At 43.5% G+C, this 15,403-nt stretch overlaps 1 protein-coding gene across 1 annotated transcript in view; it reads right to left on the reverse strand.

The window, feature by feature from the left end:
- Positions 1–15,403, reverse strand: part of LOC141074880 (guanylate cyclase 2G-like) — a 107,705-nt gene that overhangs the window by 14,799 nt on the left and 77,503 nt on the right. The window contains exons 13-20 of the mRNA XM_073562189.1: positions 14,951–15,022; positions 14,497–14,665; positions 10,129–10,284; positions 9,821–9,998; positions 9,440–9,580; positions 5,077–5,269; positions 3,207–3,381; positions 597–695 (exon numbers count right to left, since the gene is read on the reverse strand). Coding sequence (XP_073418290.1) covers positions 597–695; positions 3,207–3,381; positions 5,077–5,269; positions 9,440–9,580; positions 9,821–9,998; positions 10,129–10,284; positions 14,497–14,665; positions 14,951–15,022 — 1,183 coding nt within the window. The remainder of the gene's footprint in view (positions 1–596; positions 696–3,206; positions 3,382–5,076; positions 5,270–9,439; positions 9,581–9,820; positions 9,999–10,128; positions 10,285–14,496; positions 14,666–14,950; positions 15,023–15,403) is intronic.

Below are 15,403 nucleotides of genomic sequence, written 5' to 3' on the forward strand. Positions count from 1 at the left end.
TGTCATATAGTACCTACATGGTAAAGCCATACGGTGCACACATAATACTTTCATATAGTAACTACATGATAAGGCCATACAGTGCTCACATAATACTATCATATAGTACCTACATGATAAAGCCATACAGTGCTCATGCTCACATAATACGGTCATATAGTACCTACATGATAAAGCCATACGGTGCACACATAATACTGTCATATAGTACTTACATAATAAAACCATACACTGCTCACACAATACGGTCATATAGTACCTACATGATAAAGCCATACACTGATAACATAATACTGTCATATAGTACCTACATGATAAAGCCATACAGTGCTCACATAATACTGTCATATAGTACCTACATGATAAAGCCATACAGTGCTCACATAATAATGTCTTACAGTACCTACATAATAGTGCCATACAGCGCACACAATACTGACACAAGGTACCGCTATAATAGTTCCATATCGTGCTCATATTATAATAAAGTCTCATATCACCTACATACTTGGACTAATACAATAAAACGATGTAACTTATCTTACACCGATGGCTTCACAGCTGCAGTACGGGAGAATGTATCGGGGTTCACCTACGTAAACTGTTGCTTTCCATGCGAGATGCGGTGTTAACAGTATCCCCAAACAGACAGTACCGCGGCATCGTCACCCCCACCACCCCGGCTACCACAGGACCTGCAAACAGGAGGAAGAGGAAGAAAGTCACAGAATAGCAAGGAGACATCACACAAGCAAGAGCTCAACGTGAAATTCCTCCAGAGCAGCATTCACATTATATAAGATTCCTCTTAGCTCTCAGGGTGCAGGTCCGACTGAGTGATGGCTGCGCATGTGCGGAGGACAGGTGTGGGAGCTGCTCGGAGGATGATAATTATCATGTATGTGTACAGTGACTGCACCAGCAGAATAGTGAGTGCAGCTCTGGAGTATAATACAAGATGTAACTCCGGATCAGTAATGTAATGTATGTACACAGTGACTGCACCAGCAGAATAGTGAGTGCAGCTCTGGAGTATAATACAGGATGTAACTCAGGATCAGTAATGTAATGTATGTACACAGTGACTGCACCAGCAGAATAGTGAGTGCAGCTCTGGAGTATAATGCAGGATGTAACTCAGGATCAGTAATGTAATGTATGTACACAGTGACTGCACCAGCAGAATAGTGAGGGCAGATCTGGGGTATAATACAGGATGTAACTCAGGATCAGTAATGTAATGTATGTACACAGTGACTGCACCAGCAGAATAGTGAGTGCAGCTCTGGGGGTATAATACAGGATGTAACTCAGGATCAGTAGTGTATGTACACAGTGACTGCACCAGCAGAATAGTGAGTGCAGCTCTGGAGTATAATACAGGATGTAACTCAGGATCAGTAATGTAATGTATGTACACAGTGACTGCACCAGCAGAATAGTGAGTGCAGCTCTGGGATATAATACAGGATGTAACTCAGGATCAGTAGTTTAATGCATGTACACAGTGACTGCACCAGCAGAATAGTGAGTGCAGCTTTGGGGTATCATACAGGATGTAACTCAGGATCAGTAATGTAATGTATGTACACAGTGACTGCACCAGCAGAATAGTGAGTGCAGCTCTGGAGTATAATACAGGAGGTAACTCAGGATCAGTAATGTAATGTATGTACACAGTGACTGCACCAGTAGAATAGTGAGTGCAGCTCTGGAGTATAATACAGGATGTAACTCAGGATCAGTAATGTAATGTATGTACACAGTGAGTGCACCAGCAGAATAGTGAGTGCAGCTCTGGGGTATAATACAGGATGTAACTCAGGATCAGTAATGTAATGCATGTACACAGTGACTGCACCAGCAGAATAGCGAGTGCAACTTTGGGGTATAATACAGGATGTAACTCAGGATCAGTAATGTAATGTAATGTATGTACACAGTGACTGCACCAGCAGAATAGTGAGTGCAGCTCTGGGGTATAATACAGGATGTAACTCAGGATCAGTAATGTAATGCATGTACACAGTGACTGCACCAGCAGAATAGTGAGTGCAGCTCTGGAGTATAATACAGCATGTAACGCAGGAGCAGTAATGTAATGTATGTACACAGTGACTCCACCAGCAGAATAGTGAGTGCAGCTCTGGAGTATAATACAGGATGTAACGCAGGATCGGCAATGTAATGTATGTACACAGTGAGTGCACCAGCAGAATAGTGAGTGCAGCTCTGGGGTATAATACAGGATGTAACTCAGGATCAGTAATGTAATGTATGTACACAGTGACTGCACCAGCAGAATAGTGAGTGCAGCTCTGGAGTATAATACAGGATGTAACTCAGGAACAGTAATGTAATGCATGTACACAGTGACTGCACCAGCAGAATAGTGAGTGCAGCTCTGGGGTATAATACAGGAGGCAACTCAGGATCAGTAATGTAATGTATGTACACAGTGACTGCACCAGCAGAATAGTGAGTGCAGCTCTGGGGTATAATACAGGATGTAACTCAGGAACAGTAATGTAATGCATGTACACAGTGACTGCACCAGCAGAATAGTGAGTGCAGCTCTGGGGTATAATACAGGAGGCAACTCAGGATCAGTAATGTAATGTATGTACACAGTGACTGCACCAGCAGAATAGTGAGTGCAGCTCTGGGGTATAATACAGGATGTAACTCAGGATCAGTAATGTAATGCATGTACACAGTGACTGCACCAGCAGAATAGCGAGTGCAGCTCTGGAGTATAATGCAGGAGGTAACTCAGGATCAGTAATGTAATGCATGTACACAGTGAGTGCAGGTCTGAAGTATGCACACAGTGAAAAAATTGCCAAAAATTAAAAAAACACATCTTTATGTTGGCTTGGTTTTTCCTGTGTGATGCATATATATATTTAGTGCTGAGCAGCCCGCCTGCTAATACTGTGAGTGTCATTAATAGGCTGCTCAGACACTTTGCACCACACTTATCTGTGTGACTGATGTCCTATACAAGCCCTATTTGTGTGCATTTTTTCCACTAGGCAGCCAGACCCTCTTGGGTGGTTGGCTGTTCTCATCAGTGGTTTGCACCTGTGCTGCCCCAGCCTTTATCAGTGGCGGTCTGCTGTATCCTGCCAGTGCATTAGTCAGGGTTTGGTGAGTTGACCCCCACGTGTGATGTAGGCAGATGTGGGTTCACATTACTCACATACCGGTGTTCAGACCAATCCGCAGCTTCAGCTTTTCGTCTGGCATGTGTCGGATTCTGAAGGTCATCATTGCGCTGAGGAAATGCAGAGACATGGTGGCAATTTCCTCCACGTGACCGATGCCGTTGCGGAGTGGGAGACCACTGGCGACCATATAAGCATCTCCAATAGTTTCCACCTGCAAACAGTGGCTGTCGATCAAAACTATAACTCTCAACATGGTCTGATTACTTGCAGGCTATAACTGGGCAAAGCTGCGGCTGCTTAAAGGCAAGCTGTCATGTCATTTTTAGCATGTATACTGTCCCCAGCGCCTTGTTAGTGATGCAATGTGCATCACTAAGGCTGATTTCAAATTAGCGTTTTTTAGCGCTGCGCATCGTGCGCGTCCATGCACATGCGTCATGCACACCTATCTTTAACATGGCGGGCGCATGGTCTAGCTTTTGCACGCGTTTGTATGCGCTTTCGTGCGCATGCGTTTTTTTAAGGTGTGCGCCTAGGCGCGCCAGACGCAACCTGTTGCATTTTTGGGTCCGTCCAACGGCGTCAAAAAAGCATGCACACGGAATGTGACAAAATAACGCATTACAGTCTATGGGAACACGGGCGTGTGCATGGACATGCGCATGCCTGCGTTTGTAAACGCATGCGTTTTAAGAGTTAACATGGCTAGAAACTGGTTAAAACACATGCGCCTTCAAAACGCAAAGGCATGCAAAACACATGATGAATTTTTTTGCCTGTGATTCTATTGCGCACGAAGTGCAGCGCTAAAAAACGCTAATGTGGAAGCAGCCTAACACGTCTTTTTTCACAGTGGTCTAGTCGTGCGCTTTCTATAGTTAGATGGCACCTGCTCGTGTAGTTACAGGGACGTGCTTCATTTCATTCAGACATGGTTGTTGCCACCCAAACAATTTGAACGATGTTCCCGGGTTTGTGCTGACGTCAAATCCACTTTGAATAATCCTGCACTTGCACATTGTCGAATGGGGAGCCGCGCTTGTGCCGTGACGAGTGGCTCCGGCTGCGCAGTCATTGAAGCTGGGTACATTGTGCACTCACGGGGAGCCGCTCGTCACTGCGTATGCGCAGCTCCCTGATTGACACTGTGCAAGCGCGCCTCTACGTTACACTGCGGAAGCGTGGGACTTTTCAGAGCGGATTTGAGTGATGTCGGCACAACTCCGGGAGCATCATTCATTCTGCTTAGGCGGCGACAACCGAGAATGAAATGAAACACACCCCTGCGACTAAACGAGCAGGTACGATATACGACACACTGGGGACAGTGTACAAGCTAAGGGGATCAGGATCTCTTTAAAGACCAAGCAATGGGCTGCTGGTAATAAATTGTTACAGCACGGACCCCCTGTGGTTGTTCTCTGAAATGGACCGCCCCTTTAAATTAAAAGGGTTCCAATCTTCTGTAAATGAAGAATTGTAGAATACACATGCCTTTCACAATCTAATACACTTTAAGGGTATGTACACACGTTGCGGATTACCCTGCGGATTTTGTGTGTATTTCCCCTGCGTTTTTACACCTGCGGATAGTGGAGCAGGTGTCAAAATGCTGCGGATTCCGCACAAAGAATTGAAAATCCGCGCGGAAAAATCCGCAGCATGTGCACAGCATTTTTTCATAGACTTTAATGGTACTGTACAATACAGCAGAATCCACAACGTGTGCACACACCCTAAAGGTCAAGATGAAATAGAATATCTGCTAATCCAGCACATCAGTAGCACCAACAATGCCTGATTATCAGAATATTCCTGCCATATAATGAAGATAACGCTTGTATCAGCAGATAATCCTAGGCACAGAATACAATGTGTCGCTCTAGGACCCCGGGGCCCCTCTTACCTTGTACACGTCGTATGCTTTGATAATCTCATCGAACAAGCTGTACAGGTCATTGAGTAAATCTACAACCTGGAGGGGCGTGCTGGCCGAGCAGAGGGTGGTGAACCCCACAATGTCCGAGAAGAAGATGGTCACCGAGCTGAAGCTCTCCGGTTCCACCGATTTACCGGCCATGAGCTGCTCTGCAATGAAGCTGAACATGGAAGATACACAGTGATATTGCCCCCCATGTAAGCCTGAGGAAAGACCCCACCATCATCTCAGAGGAAGAATGGGGAAAGTGGGGTTATGTGGCTTTACAGAAAAGTGGAGGGGTTCATCTAGGCTATGACCGGGGGGCCCTAACAATTAGAAACCTACTGCCCCCATCCTACATTACAGGCTCTAAAAACATATGTGACATGCACAAGTGTGAACAAGTCGGTCAGACAATGCTCACACCATCCAATGGCTGAAACACAACAAGAAAACACAAAATGACAAATTTGCAAAAAATACTCTGCAGTAAAAAAAATAACAGTAATCAGCAAGTGCTGTATAACAAACACAGGGTATTTAGTCGATACGTTTTTTGCAAAAAATGTATACCAAGCCGCTTCACCACGTCACGGTAACCCTTCACGAAGCAGTCCCTATCTAAGGCTGGTTTCACATTTGCGTTTTTTAGCGCTGGAAAAAAACGCATACCTGCGCATGCGTTTTTTCCCCTATATTTAACATGGGTGCGCATACCTGCGCGCTGGTAAGCGCATGTATGCGATTTTCATGCGCTGCGTTTTTTTGGGGTGTGCGTTGGTATTTTCCAGACGCAGCATGTTGCATTTTTTGGCCCTGCAAAAAAGCGCATGCGCACATATGCGCACGTTTTGCGCTAAAAATGGCCATTATAGCCTATGGATGCGCATATGTGCGCACTGGCATGCTCATGTATGCGTTTTTTTGCATATGCGTTTTTTTTTTTTAACCATGGAATTTAGGGGTTTGGGTTAGAGTTAGGGTTAGTTAAGGGGGTTTAGGGTTAGGGTTAGGGTCAGGGTCAGGGTTAGGGTTGGGGTTTGGGTCAGGGTTAGGGTTAAGTATGGTTTGGTTAAGGGTTAGGGTCAGGGTTAGGGTCAGGATTAGGGTTAAGTATGGTTTTGTTAAGGGTTAGGGTCAGGGTTAGGGTTAGGGTTAGGGTTAGGGTCAGGGTTAGGGTTGGGGTCAGGGTTAGGGTTAGGGTCAGGGTTAGGGTTAAGTATGGTTTTGTTAAGGGTTAGGGTCAGGGTTAGGGTTAGGGTTAGGGTCAGGGTTAGGGTCAGGATTAGGGTTAAGTATGGTTTGGTTAAGGGTTAGGGTCAGGGTTAGGGTTAGGGTTAGGGTCAGGGTTAGGGTTAAGTATGGTTTTGTTAAGGGTTAGGGTCAGGGTTAGGGTTAGGGTTAGGGTCAGGGTTAGGGTTAGGGTTAGGGTCAGGGTTAGGGTTAGGGTTAGGGTCAGGGTTAGGGTTAGGGTTAGGGTTAAGTATGATTTGGTTAAGGGTTAGGGTCAGGGTTAGGGTTAGGGTCAGGGTTAGGGTTAGGGTTAGGGTCAGGGTTAGGGTTAGTAAAGTCATGGTTTGGGTAGTGTGAGGGGCCACCTAAAAATGTTGGAAAAAAACGCAAACACGGTAAAAACGCACTAAAAACGCATACAAACGCATAAAAACGCTGCGTTTTTTTCATGCATGCTCATAAAAATGCTTGAAAAAAACGCAGCAGTTGTATGCTTATGTATGCGTTTTTTCAATGCGTTTTTTTGCGGGAAAAACGCGCTGCAAAAAAAAGCAAGTGTGAAACTAGCCTAATGTATTTAAAATCCGTTTTTTCCTTGCTCAGCATGGTTTGGGAGACCCCACCCCTCTCCTGCGTGACATGCACATAAATGAGCTGTCTTACACCACAAGCCCATAAACTAGGAGGCGCCTGTCTGTATCCTGTTCATTTAGACACTGTTCACATGTTCAGGTTTTAAATACATTAGATAGGGACTGCGTCGTGAAGGGTTACCGTGACGTGGTGAAGCGGCTTGGTATACATTTTTTGCAAAAAACATATCGACTAAATACCCTGTATTTGTTATACAGCACTTGCTGATTACTGTCATGTTTTTTACTGCAGAGTATTTTTTGCAAATTTGTCATTTTGTGTTTTCTTGTTGTATTACAGGCTCTAATGTTATGAATGAGTCACTGGAGGAGGAAAAAACAAAAACACAAGCTAAGTCCAGAAAACCGGAGAGGTTGGTAGCTAGCGGATTGCAGACCCCTGATCCTATTCACCACAACTAACAGTAGCTGTGGGGGGTTCCTACGGTGCCCTAGACCCCTCGTCACAGCCAGAGAGCTAAATAAGCCTAAAGAAAGAAAAGGGAAATCTAAACTGCCCCAGAGCAGACCCCAAAGCACTAGACAGCCCCCAACATGTATTGTCGGTGAAAAACAGATGAAAACACAAACACAGACAGAAAGACAGGCTGAGCAAACGATGGGGCCCAACTAACTTGATAGGAAAGGACAGAAAAGATGCTGGCTGCAATCAAGCAAAAAAACCCTACCAAAAATAATGTCAAACACATCTGATAGAAAAGGCCCTGAAGTCACTAGACTTCAAAATCACTATATCAGCACTCAGGTATATTCTGAAGACAGAGCAAAGAGATTAACTGATCAGAGACAAAAATGGAGTTCAGCCCGTCCCAACCAGAGCAGGCTGAACACAAACACTAAGTAAACAGACAAAATCTCATGGAAAAATAGCAGAGCAAAAACTTAGCTTTTAGTAGACAGGAACTAAACTGGATGCAAGAGCTCAGAGCAGAAAGGATCACCAGCAACCCAGCAAGGGCGTCTGCTGTCTTATATCCACTCAGAAATTCCGGATGTCCAATCACACTCCACCTGTTCAGATGAAAGGTTCTTCCCATCCAGATCAATTTCACTACCTCCTTTCACCAGCAGAGGGAGTTTATCAGACATCAGAGGTGAAGGAGAAAATGAACTCATAACACTCTAAGCAGTGAGGCTGTTGTCTGTCTATGACATGCTTGCTGACTGTTTCCAATAACGGCCAAAAGGATTATCCATGGATTTTAGGTGTGTGATGCTCTACGTAAGTAACATTTACTCACTGTCACATATATAACAAAATATCTGCAATTTCATTTTCCTACGTGTTTTCAGCATCATGGCTTGCAGTCAGGGAATAGTTAGATGTAGTTTACATTCAGGGGTGGAAATCCAGCATGGCCATCAGTCTAAGCTTTGTGCTAGGGCCCAGTTTAGCCTGCCGGTAGGGCCCAGTGAGCAGATAAGGGGCCCGATGCGGGCCCCTTCTGCCCACCAGGCCCCATTACGCCAGTCAGGGCAGTAATGCCCTGATGGCGGCCCTGTGTGCAACGGTTGCTTAGTTGTTATTTCTCAGAGGATTTTCTACACTGATACAATGTAACAAACCAACAAACCCATATCTGTGAATGGTTTTATTTCTCTCCTTGCAGCTCCTTTCTCAGCTCTTAAAAGAAGTGTAATCTGCTGTACTGCAGACTGCATCTCCATATTGCACAGACTTGTTTAAGACTGCACAGATAATTATGCATAGTGGTGGTAAAGCAAGACGATGGAGCCGTGCTGCGCCCTGATAGAATTGTTGAGCCGGCGCATTGGTTGCACCACAAGAAACAAAAGATTTTATTACCAGAAATCCCATTAATGACCAACAAAAACTGACTTGATTGGGTGAGTGACGTCCGATATCACAGTGAAATCACAGCATACTGCCCCATTACTGTGTGTGACATCGGTCCGAGTGCCATCCAGTGAAGCCAGATAGCGCTCGTCCGATGTATACGCTGGCGTGAGCGCCCCTCATCCTGCGTATTGCTGGCTAATAGAGAATCTGTCAGTAAGCTCATTCTAAGGGGGAGTTTGTAACTAAATCTGTCTGTTCTGAGCTCCACTCAGCTATTTATGACATCAAAGTTCAGCTCCTCTTTAATGTGGTCTATGGTCATAAATCTGTACAGGAAAAAAAAGAACAAAACTCCCCGTCTGTATGAGCTCACTGACATATTCCCAGTTAAACCATTATGCAGTCAGTAATGGGAATCAGCCAGTAAAAGCCAAATGATGCAAGTTGTTTAATGAAACCGAATTGTAAAAACGATGAAGTAGAATAATATTGCCCCCACTCGAGTCCGCGCTTATTTACGGTAAGAAGCAGGAATTGTTTTCCATGGTGATAACACTAGCGATCATGGATTGCCTGGTGGTGTACGACCCTTTAATAACCAGCATCTCAGAACCATCAGAGCTCCGGTCGGCTCACAGGTTGAGTGTCCGGTAGAGCTCACCTTGGTAACATGGTGGACAGCAGCTTGTCGGTCTTCTTCTTCTCAGCCACCAGCTGCACCGTCCGTTCCTCCACCACCTCCTCTAAGTGATTGGCGTATTTCTCCAGCTTGTTGACCATATTGTCCAAGATGCTGACGTGTCTACACAGAGACAGACACACAAAGAGTTAACACAATAATTCTGCTTGCCATTTTCCACTGATCTTTCGTTCTTTCATGCTTCTACTAAAGTCACATCCGGAGCTGCACTCTTAATTCTGCTTGTTTCCTGACATCTCACCACTGCCCCTGGCTGGTACGATGTGGTACAAAGCTCCCCATATAACGCGAGACATCAGTGTTATTAGATTGCAAGCTCTTGTGTCCAGGATTCATTCTCACCCTTCAGGGCTGGCTCCTCGCAGACTTCTCTTTATAGAAACGAATGATGGCCGCCGTTCTGGGTTTTCGTCCCAACACATTCTTAGCATGGCGATGATCCTTTCATTGCACTTTTCCGCCGATAGAGATGGTCGCAGCGGGATCGTCGCATTTGGATCTTTGATTCTGTGGATAATTTCTGAAATGAACGCGACGGTAAGTATTTTCTAATCGAATTTAAATAACTGTAAACTTTTACTGCAATTTACAAATGGAGTTGTCAAAAAGTGAACAATTCCTTTAAGCCCCATCTACATTAATGATTTTACCTTCCGGCTCCATGCCCAGGTCCTGGAAAGGTCCATCCTCGTGGTCGTATATGAGCTCCCTCATAATGAGGGCAAAGCTGTAGACATCTCCTTTCTGGGTTCCCTGGCAGGGAAATCGCTCCAGTCGCAGCAGTTCAGGAGACGTCCAATAAAGTTCTATCCGGGCGACACATAAAAATATGGGACACAGGACAGTAAAAATGGCCATAAATATGTGAATGCACAAGGACGTGAACACACCTGCTAAAAATGCACCTGAAAGATTACACTGCATCGCCACATGGTGCACAGAAGTAATGGCGAAAAACAGGGGAAGAAACCCGCAGAACTCCACACAGCGGCACCAGAGGGGAGAGCAGAGCTGCATGGTCTCCGTACAAATCTACAAAAATATCCACTCCGCTAAGTGGAGCATACCCCGAAGACGTGACATGGATCTAATCCTCAAACAGGGAGGAAATGGTTGAGGAGGTAAAAGTGGCTGGGACCCTAGGAGGCAGCGACCATGCTATTTTAGAATTTTGGATAACTAGAGGAGGAAGACCTGTGAAGACTCAGACGTCAAGGTTAGATTTCAGAAAGGCAGATTTTAAGGGATTCAGAAAGAGAATTGGAGGGATCCAATGGCTGGATATCCTTAAAGACAAAAATGTCCAGGAAGGATGGGAAATCTTGAAAAATGAAATTCTCAAAGCACAATTGTTAACAATTCCGAAAAGACGGAAGAATAGGAAGCAGTTAAGGAAACCAGGATGGATGAACACAGAACTTAAGCACATGCTAAAAAGGAAGAAAAAAATGTTTATAAAATGGAAAGAGGGAGGCATATCTAAAGAAGAATATAATGCTAATGGAGATTCAGTGGCACTTGTGTATGAGTGTAATTCCAGCAGCAAACAATAAGACACCTGTCACAAGGGTGTCAAGAAATAAGGTAAAATAACTCATAATATTAGTGTGCGCTTGGAACACTTTGTTCCAAGCGCACACTAATATTATGAAGAATATAATGCTGTCTGCAGAACCTGCAGGGCACGAATCAGATTATCTAAAGCTGACAATGAATTGAGGCTTGCAAGAGATGTCAAAAGCAATAATAAAGAATTTTGGGGATATGTCAAAAGTAAAAGAAAAGTCAAAGATGCTATAGGATTTTACAGGATGAAAATGATGAAATGGTAAGATAGGATGTTGAGAAGGCCAAACTTTTAAATTCCTATTTTGCATCTGTTTTCTCTCAGAAAGGAAATGTAACATCACCTGTTCTTCACTGTCCTATTAAAGGAATAGAAGAATCCAGGCAATCTATAAACAGAAATATAGTGAGGAAACACTTAGCTAACCTAAATGAATTCAAGTCTCCAGGTCCAGATGAATTACACCCCAGAGTACTGAAGGAGATAGCAGAAGACATTTTTGAACCCCTCTCCATAATCTTTGAAAATTCTTGGAGAACAGGAGAAGTCCCAGAAGACTGGAGAAGAGCAAATGTTGTTCCTATCTTTAAAAAGGGGAAGAAGGTGGACCCAGGCAACTATAGGCCGGTGAGTCTGACTTCTATACCAGGAACCATCTTTGAACAAATTATTAAACAACATGTATGTCAGTACCTGGATAAGAATGAAGTGATTAAACAGAGTCAGCATGGGTTTGTAACTAATAAGTCATGTCAGACTAACTTAATGTCCTTCTATGACAGAATCACTGATTGGGTGGATCAAGGAAATGCTGTAGATATAGTATATCTTGACTTCAGCAAAGCATTTGACAAAGTATCTCACACAATCCTTATTGAAAAAATGGCTAAGTATGGAATGGACAAGGCAACTGTTAGGTGGATTCATAACTGGCTTAGTGATCGGACCCAAAGAGTGGTCGTAAATGGCTGCACATCCAGTTGGAAGAATGTCTCAAGTGGGGTACCACAGGGCTCTGTCCTGGGCCCTGTATTGTTCAACATCTTTATCAACGATTTAGATGAAGGAATTGAGGGTAAACTGATTAAATTTGCTGATGACACAAAGCTCGGAGGGATAGCTAATACTAGAGAAAAGAGAGGATTCAAAAAGATATAAATAAACTGGAGAAGTGGGCAGCAACTAACAGAATGGTTTTTAACAGGGAAAAATGCAAAGTACTACATCTGGGCAATAAAAATGAAAAAAGCATATACAGAATGGGAGGAATAGGGCTAAGCAGCAGCACATGTGAAAAAGACTTGGGTGTACTAATAGATCACAGACTGAATATGAGTCAACAGTGTGATGCAGCAGCAAAAAAGGCAAATGCAATTCTAGGATGTATTAACAGAAGCATACAGTCTAGATCATGTGAAGTCATTATTTCCCTCTACTCCTCTTTGGTCAGACCTCATCTGGAATATTGTGTCCAGTTTTGGGCACCACATTTTAAAAAAGACATCAACAAACTGGAGCAAGTTCAGAAAAGAGCGACCAGAATGGTGACCGGTCTGCAAACCCTGTCTTATGAGGAAAGGTTGCAGGATTTGGGAATGTTTAGTTTGCAAAAGAGAAGACTGAGAGGAGACTTAATAGCTGTCTACAAATATCTCAAGGGCTGTCACATTGTAGAAGGATCATCTTTATTCTCATTTGCACAAGGAAAGACTAGAAGCAATGGGATGAAACTGAATAGGAGGAGACACAGATTAGATATTAGAAAAAACTTTTTGACAGAGTGATCAATGAGTGGAACAGGCTGCCACGAGAAGTGGTGAGTTCTCCTTCATGGAAGTCTTCAAACAGAGGCTGGACAGACATCTGACTGGGATGATTTAGCGAATCCTGCTTTGAGCAGGGGGTTGGACCAGATGGCCCAGGAGGTCCCTTCCAACTCTACCATTCTATGTGACCGAACAAACAGAAAATCTGTCAAAGAATCCAAAAGTTATAGATAATACGATCTAAATAATGTAGCTCATAAATCTAGAGATAATCAGACATGAGGGGGCTCAGCAAAAATATTCAATATTTATTAGACATTAAATATCTGATAATAACAATATTGTGGAATAAGAGAGAAAGATACAGCTAAAGAGACAGCGAAAACTGAGGGGGAAACAGGAGGAAAAACTGACATCACATCCGATAGAATACAAAAGTGTTCCACTGGCGCTTCAATCACATACAGTGTAAAGAATCTATCCTGGTGCAGTATAGCACTAAGATCAATGATGGAATACATCGACCTATTATCGGGTAGCAGTATATATGGTAGGGCAGGAAAATAATGCTGCCACATATAAATCTCCTATAGGTGAGTGCAACTGAGATAGGAGTATAATACAGGATGTAACTCAGGATCAGTAATGTAATGTATGTACACCGTGACTGCACCAGCAGAATAGTGAGTGCAGCTCTGGAGTATAATACAGGATGTAACTCAGGATCAGTAATGTATGTACACAGTGACTGCACCAGCAGAATAGTGAGTGCAGCTCTGGGGTATAATACAGGATGTAACTCAGGATCAGTAATATAATGTATGTACACAGTGACTGCACCAGCAGAATAGTGAGTGCAGCTCTGGAGTATAATACAGGATGTAACTCAGGATCAGTAATGTAATGTATGTACACAGTGACTGCACCAGCAGAATAGTGAGTGCAGCTCTGGGGTATAATATAGGATGTAACTCAGGATCATTAATGTAATGTATGTACACAGTGACTGCGCCAGCAGAACAGTGAGTGCAGCTCTGGAGTATAATACAGGATGTAACTCAGTATCAGTAATGTAATGTATGTACACAGTGACTGCACCAGCAGAATAGTGAGTGCAGCTCTGGGGTATAATATAGGATGTAACTCAGGATCAGTAATGTAATGGATGTACACAGTAACTGCACCAGCAGAATAGTGAGTGCAGCTCTGGGGTACAATACAGGATGTAACTCAGGATCAGTAATGTAATGTATGTGCACAGTGACTGCACCAGCAGAATAGTGAGTGCAGCTCTGGGGTATAATATAGGATGTAACTCAGGATCAGTAATGTAATGGATGTACACAGTAACTGCACCAGCAGAATAGTGAGTGCAGCTCTGGAGTACAATACAGGATGTAACTCAGGATCAGTAATGTATGTACACAGTGACTGCACCAGCAGAATAGTGAGTGCAGCTCTGGAGTATAATACAGGATGTAACTCAGGATCAGTAATGTATGTACACAGTGACTGCACCAGCAGAATAGTGAGTGCAGCTCTGGAATAAAATACAGGATGTAACTCAGGATCAGTAATGTAATGTATGTACACAGTGACTGCACCAGCAGAATAGTGAGTGCAGCTCTGGAATAAAATACATTGTTCTAACAGCAATTCCCATTATTTGTTTGTTTCCTTCCTACCTGAATAGTTGACATGTTTAGTTGTGAGGTCTCTGTGGGTTGTGCCATGCGTGAATTCCCATAAAGCAAAGCCTGAGAGTTTAACTTGCATGCGACTATCCACCAGGCAATTTGTAGGCTTCAAATTTCCATGAGAGTCCAGGGGGCTGCTGTGCAGAAATACCATCCCCTGTAATGAGAAGAAACGCTAAAAGTGTAAATGATAGCCATGAATATGTATTCTGGTACATTGCAGTGTGGCACATGAGTATATCACATTGGATGGTGGATACACCGCACCTTCCACAGATCTGATGAATTTACACTCTGAACCAGCAGCGATCTGCGGTTCTGCAGCCGTTATGAAACCTCAACTCTCAGCAATTCGCCAATGCAGTTTTCCCAGAGATGGAGAAGGAGCGTCACGTGAGAGCAAGAACAGAAAAAGGTCGAGAGCTGATCCCACAATACTCACGTTCACAATGTCATGAGCAAACGAAAGTTTAAAGACCCAGTCCAGCTCTACGTCAGTATTGTGCAAAACGTCCTGTAATTACCAAGAAAACAGATGATGCGAATCAATCCATCTATCAATCTAAGTATCATCTATCTATCATCTACTATAATCTATCTATAATATATCTATTATCTATCTACAGTATAATCTATTATCTATCTATTGTCTATCATCTATCTAGCAATTATTTATTTTCTGTCTATCTATTATCTATTTATCTATTATTTATGCATTATCGATCTATCTTATGTTTATCTATCTATTTTTCTTTCTAACTTCTATCCTTTACTCTTTTAATCTTCTCCATCTGGCCCAGACCATCATGATAACTTCCTCCAGCGATAACCTGATTGCAGATTTGGGTGTCACCTCGCGTTTCCAGCTTTCTGCTCCCCTTTTACCAACCAACAT

Source organism: Dendrobates tinctorius, unplaced genomic scaffold (assembly GCF_039654945.1).
Source record: "Dendrobates tinctorius isolate UK_male_01 unplaced genomic scaffold, ASM3965494v1 ptg000341l, whole genome shotgun sequence".
Taxonomy (NCBI): domain Eukaryota; kingdom Metazoa; phylum Chordata; class Amphibia; order Anura; family Dendrobatidae; genus Dendrobates; species Dendrobates tinctorius.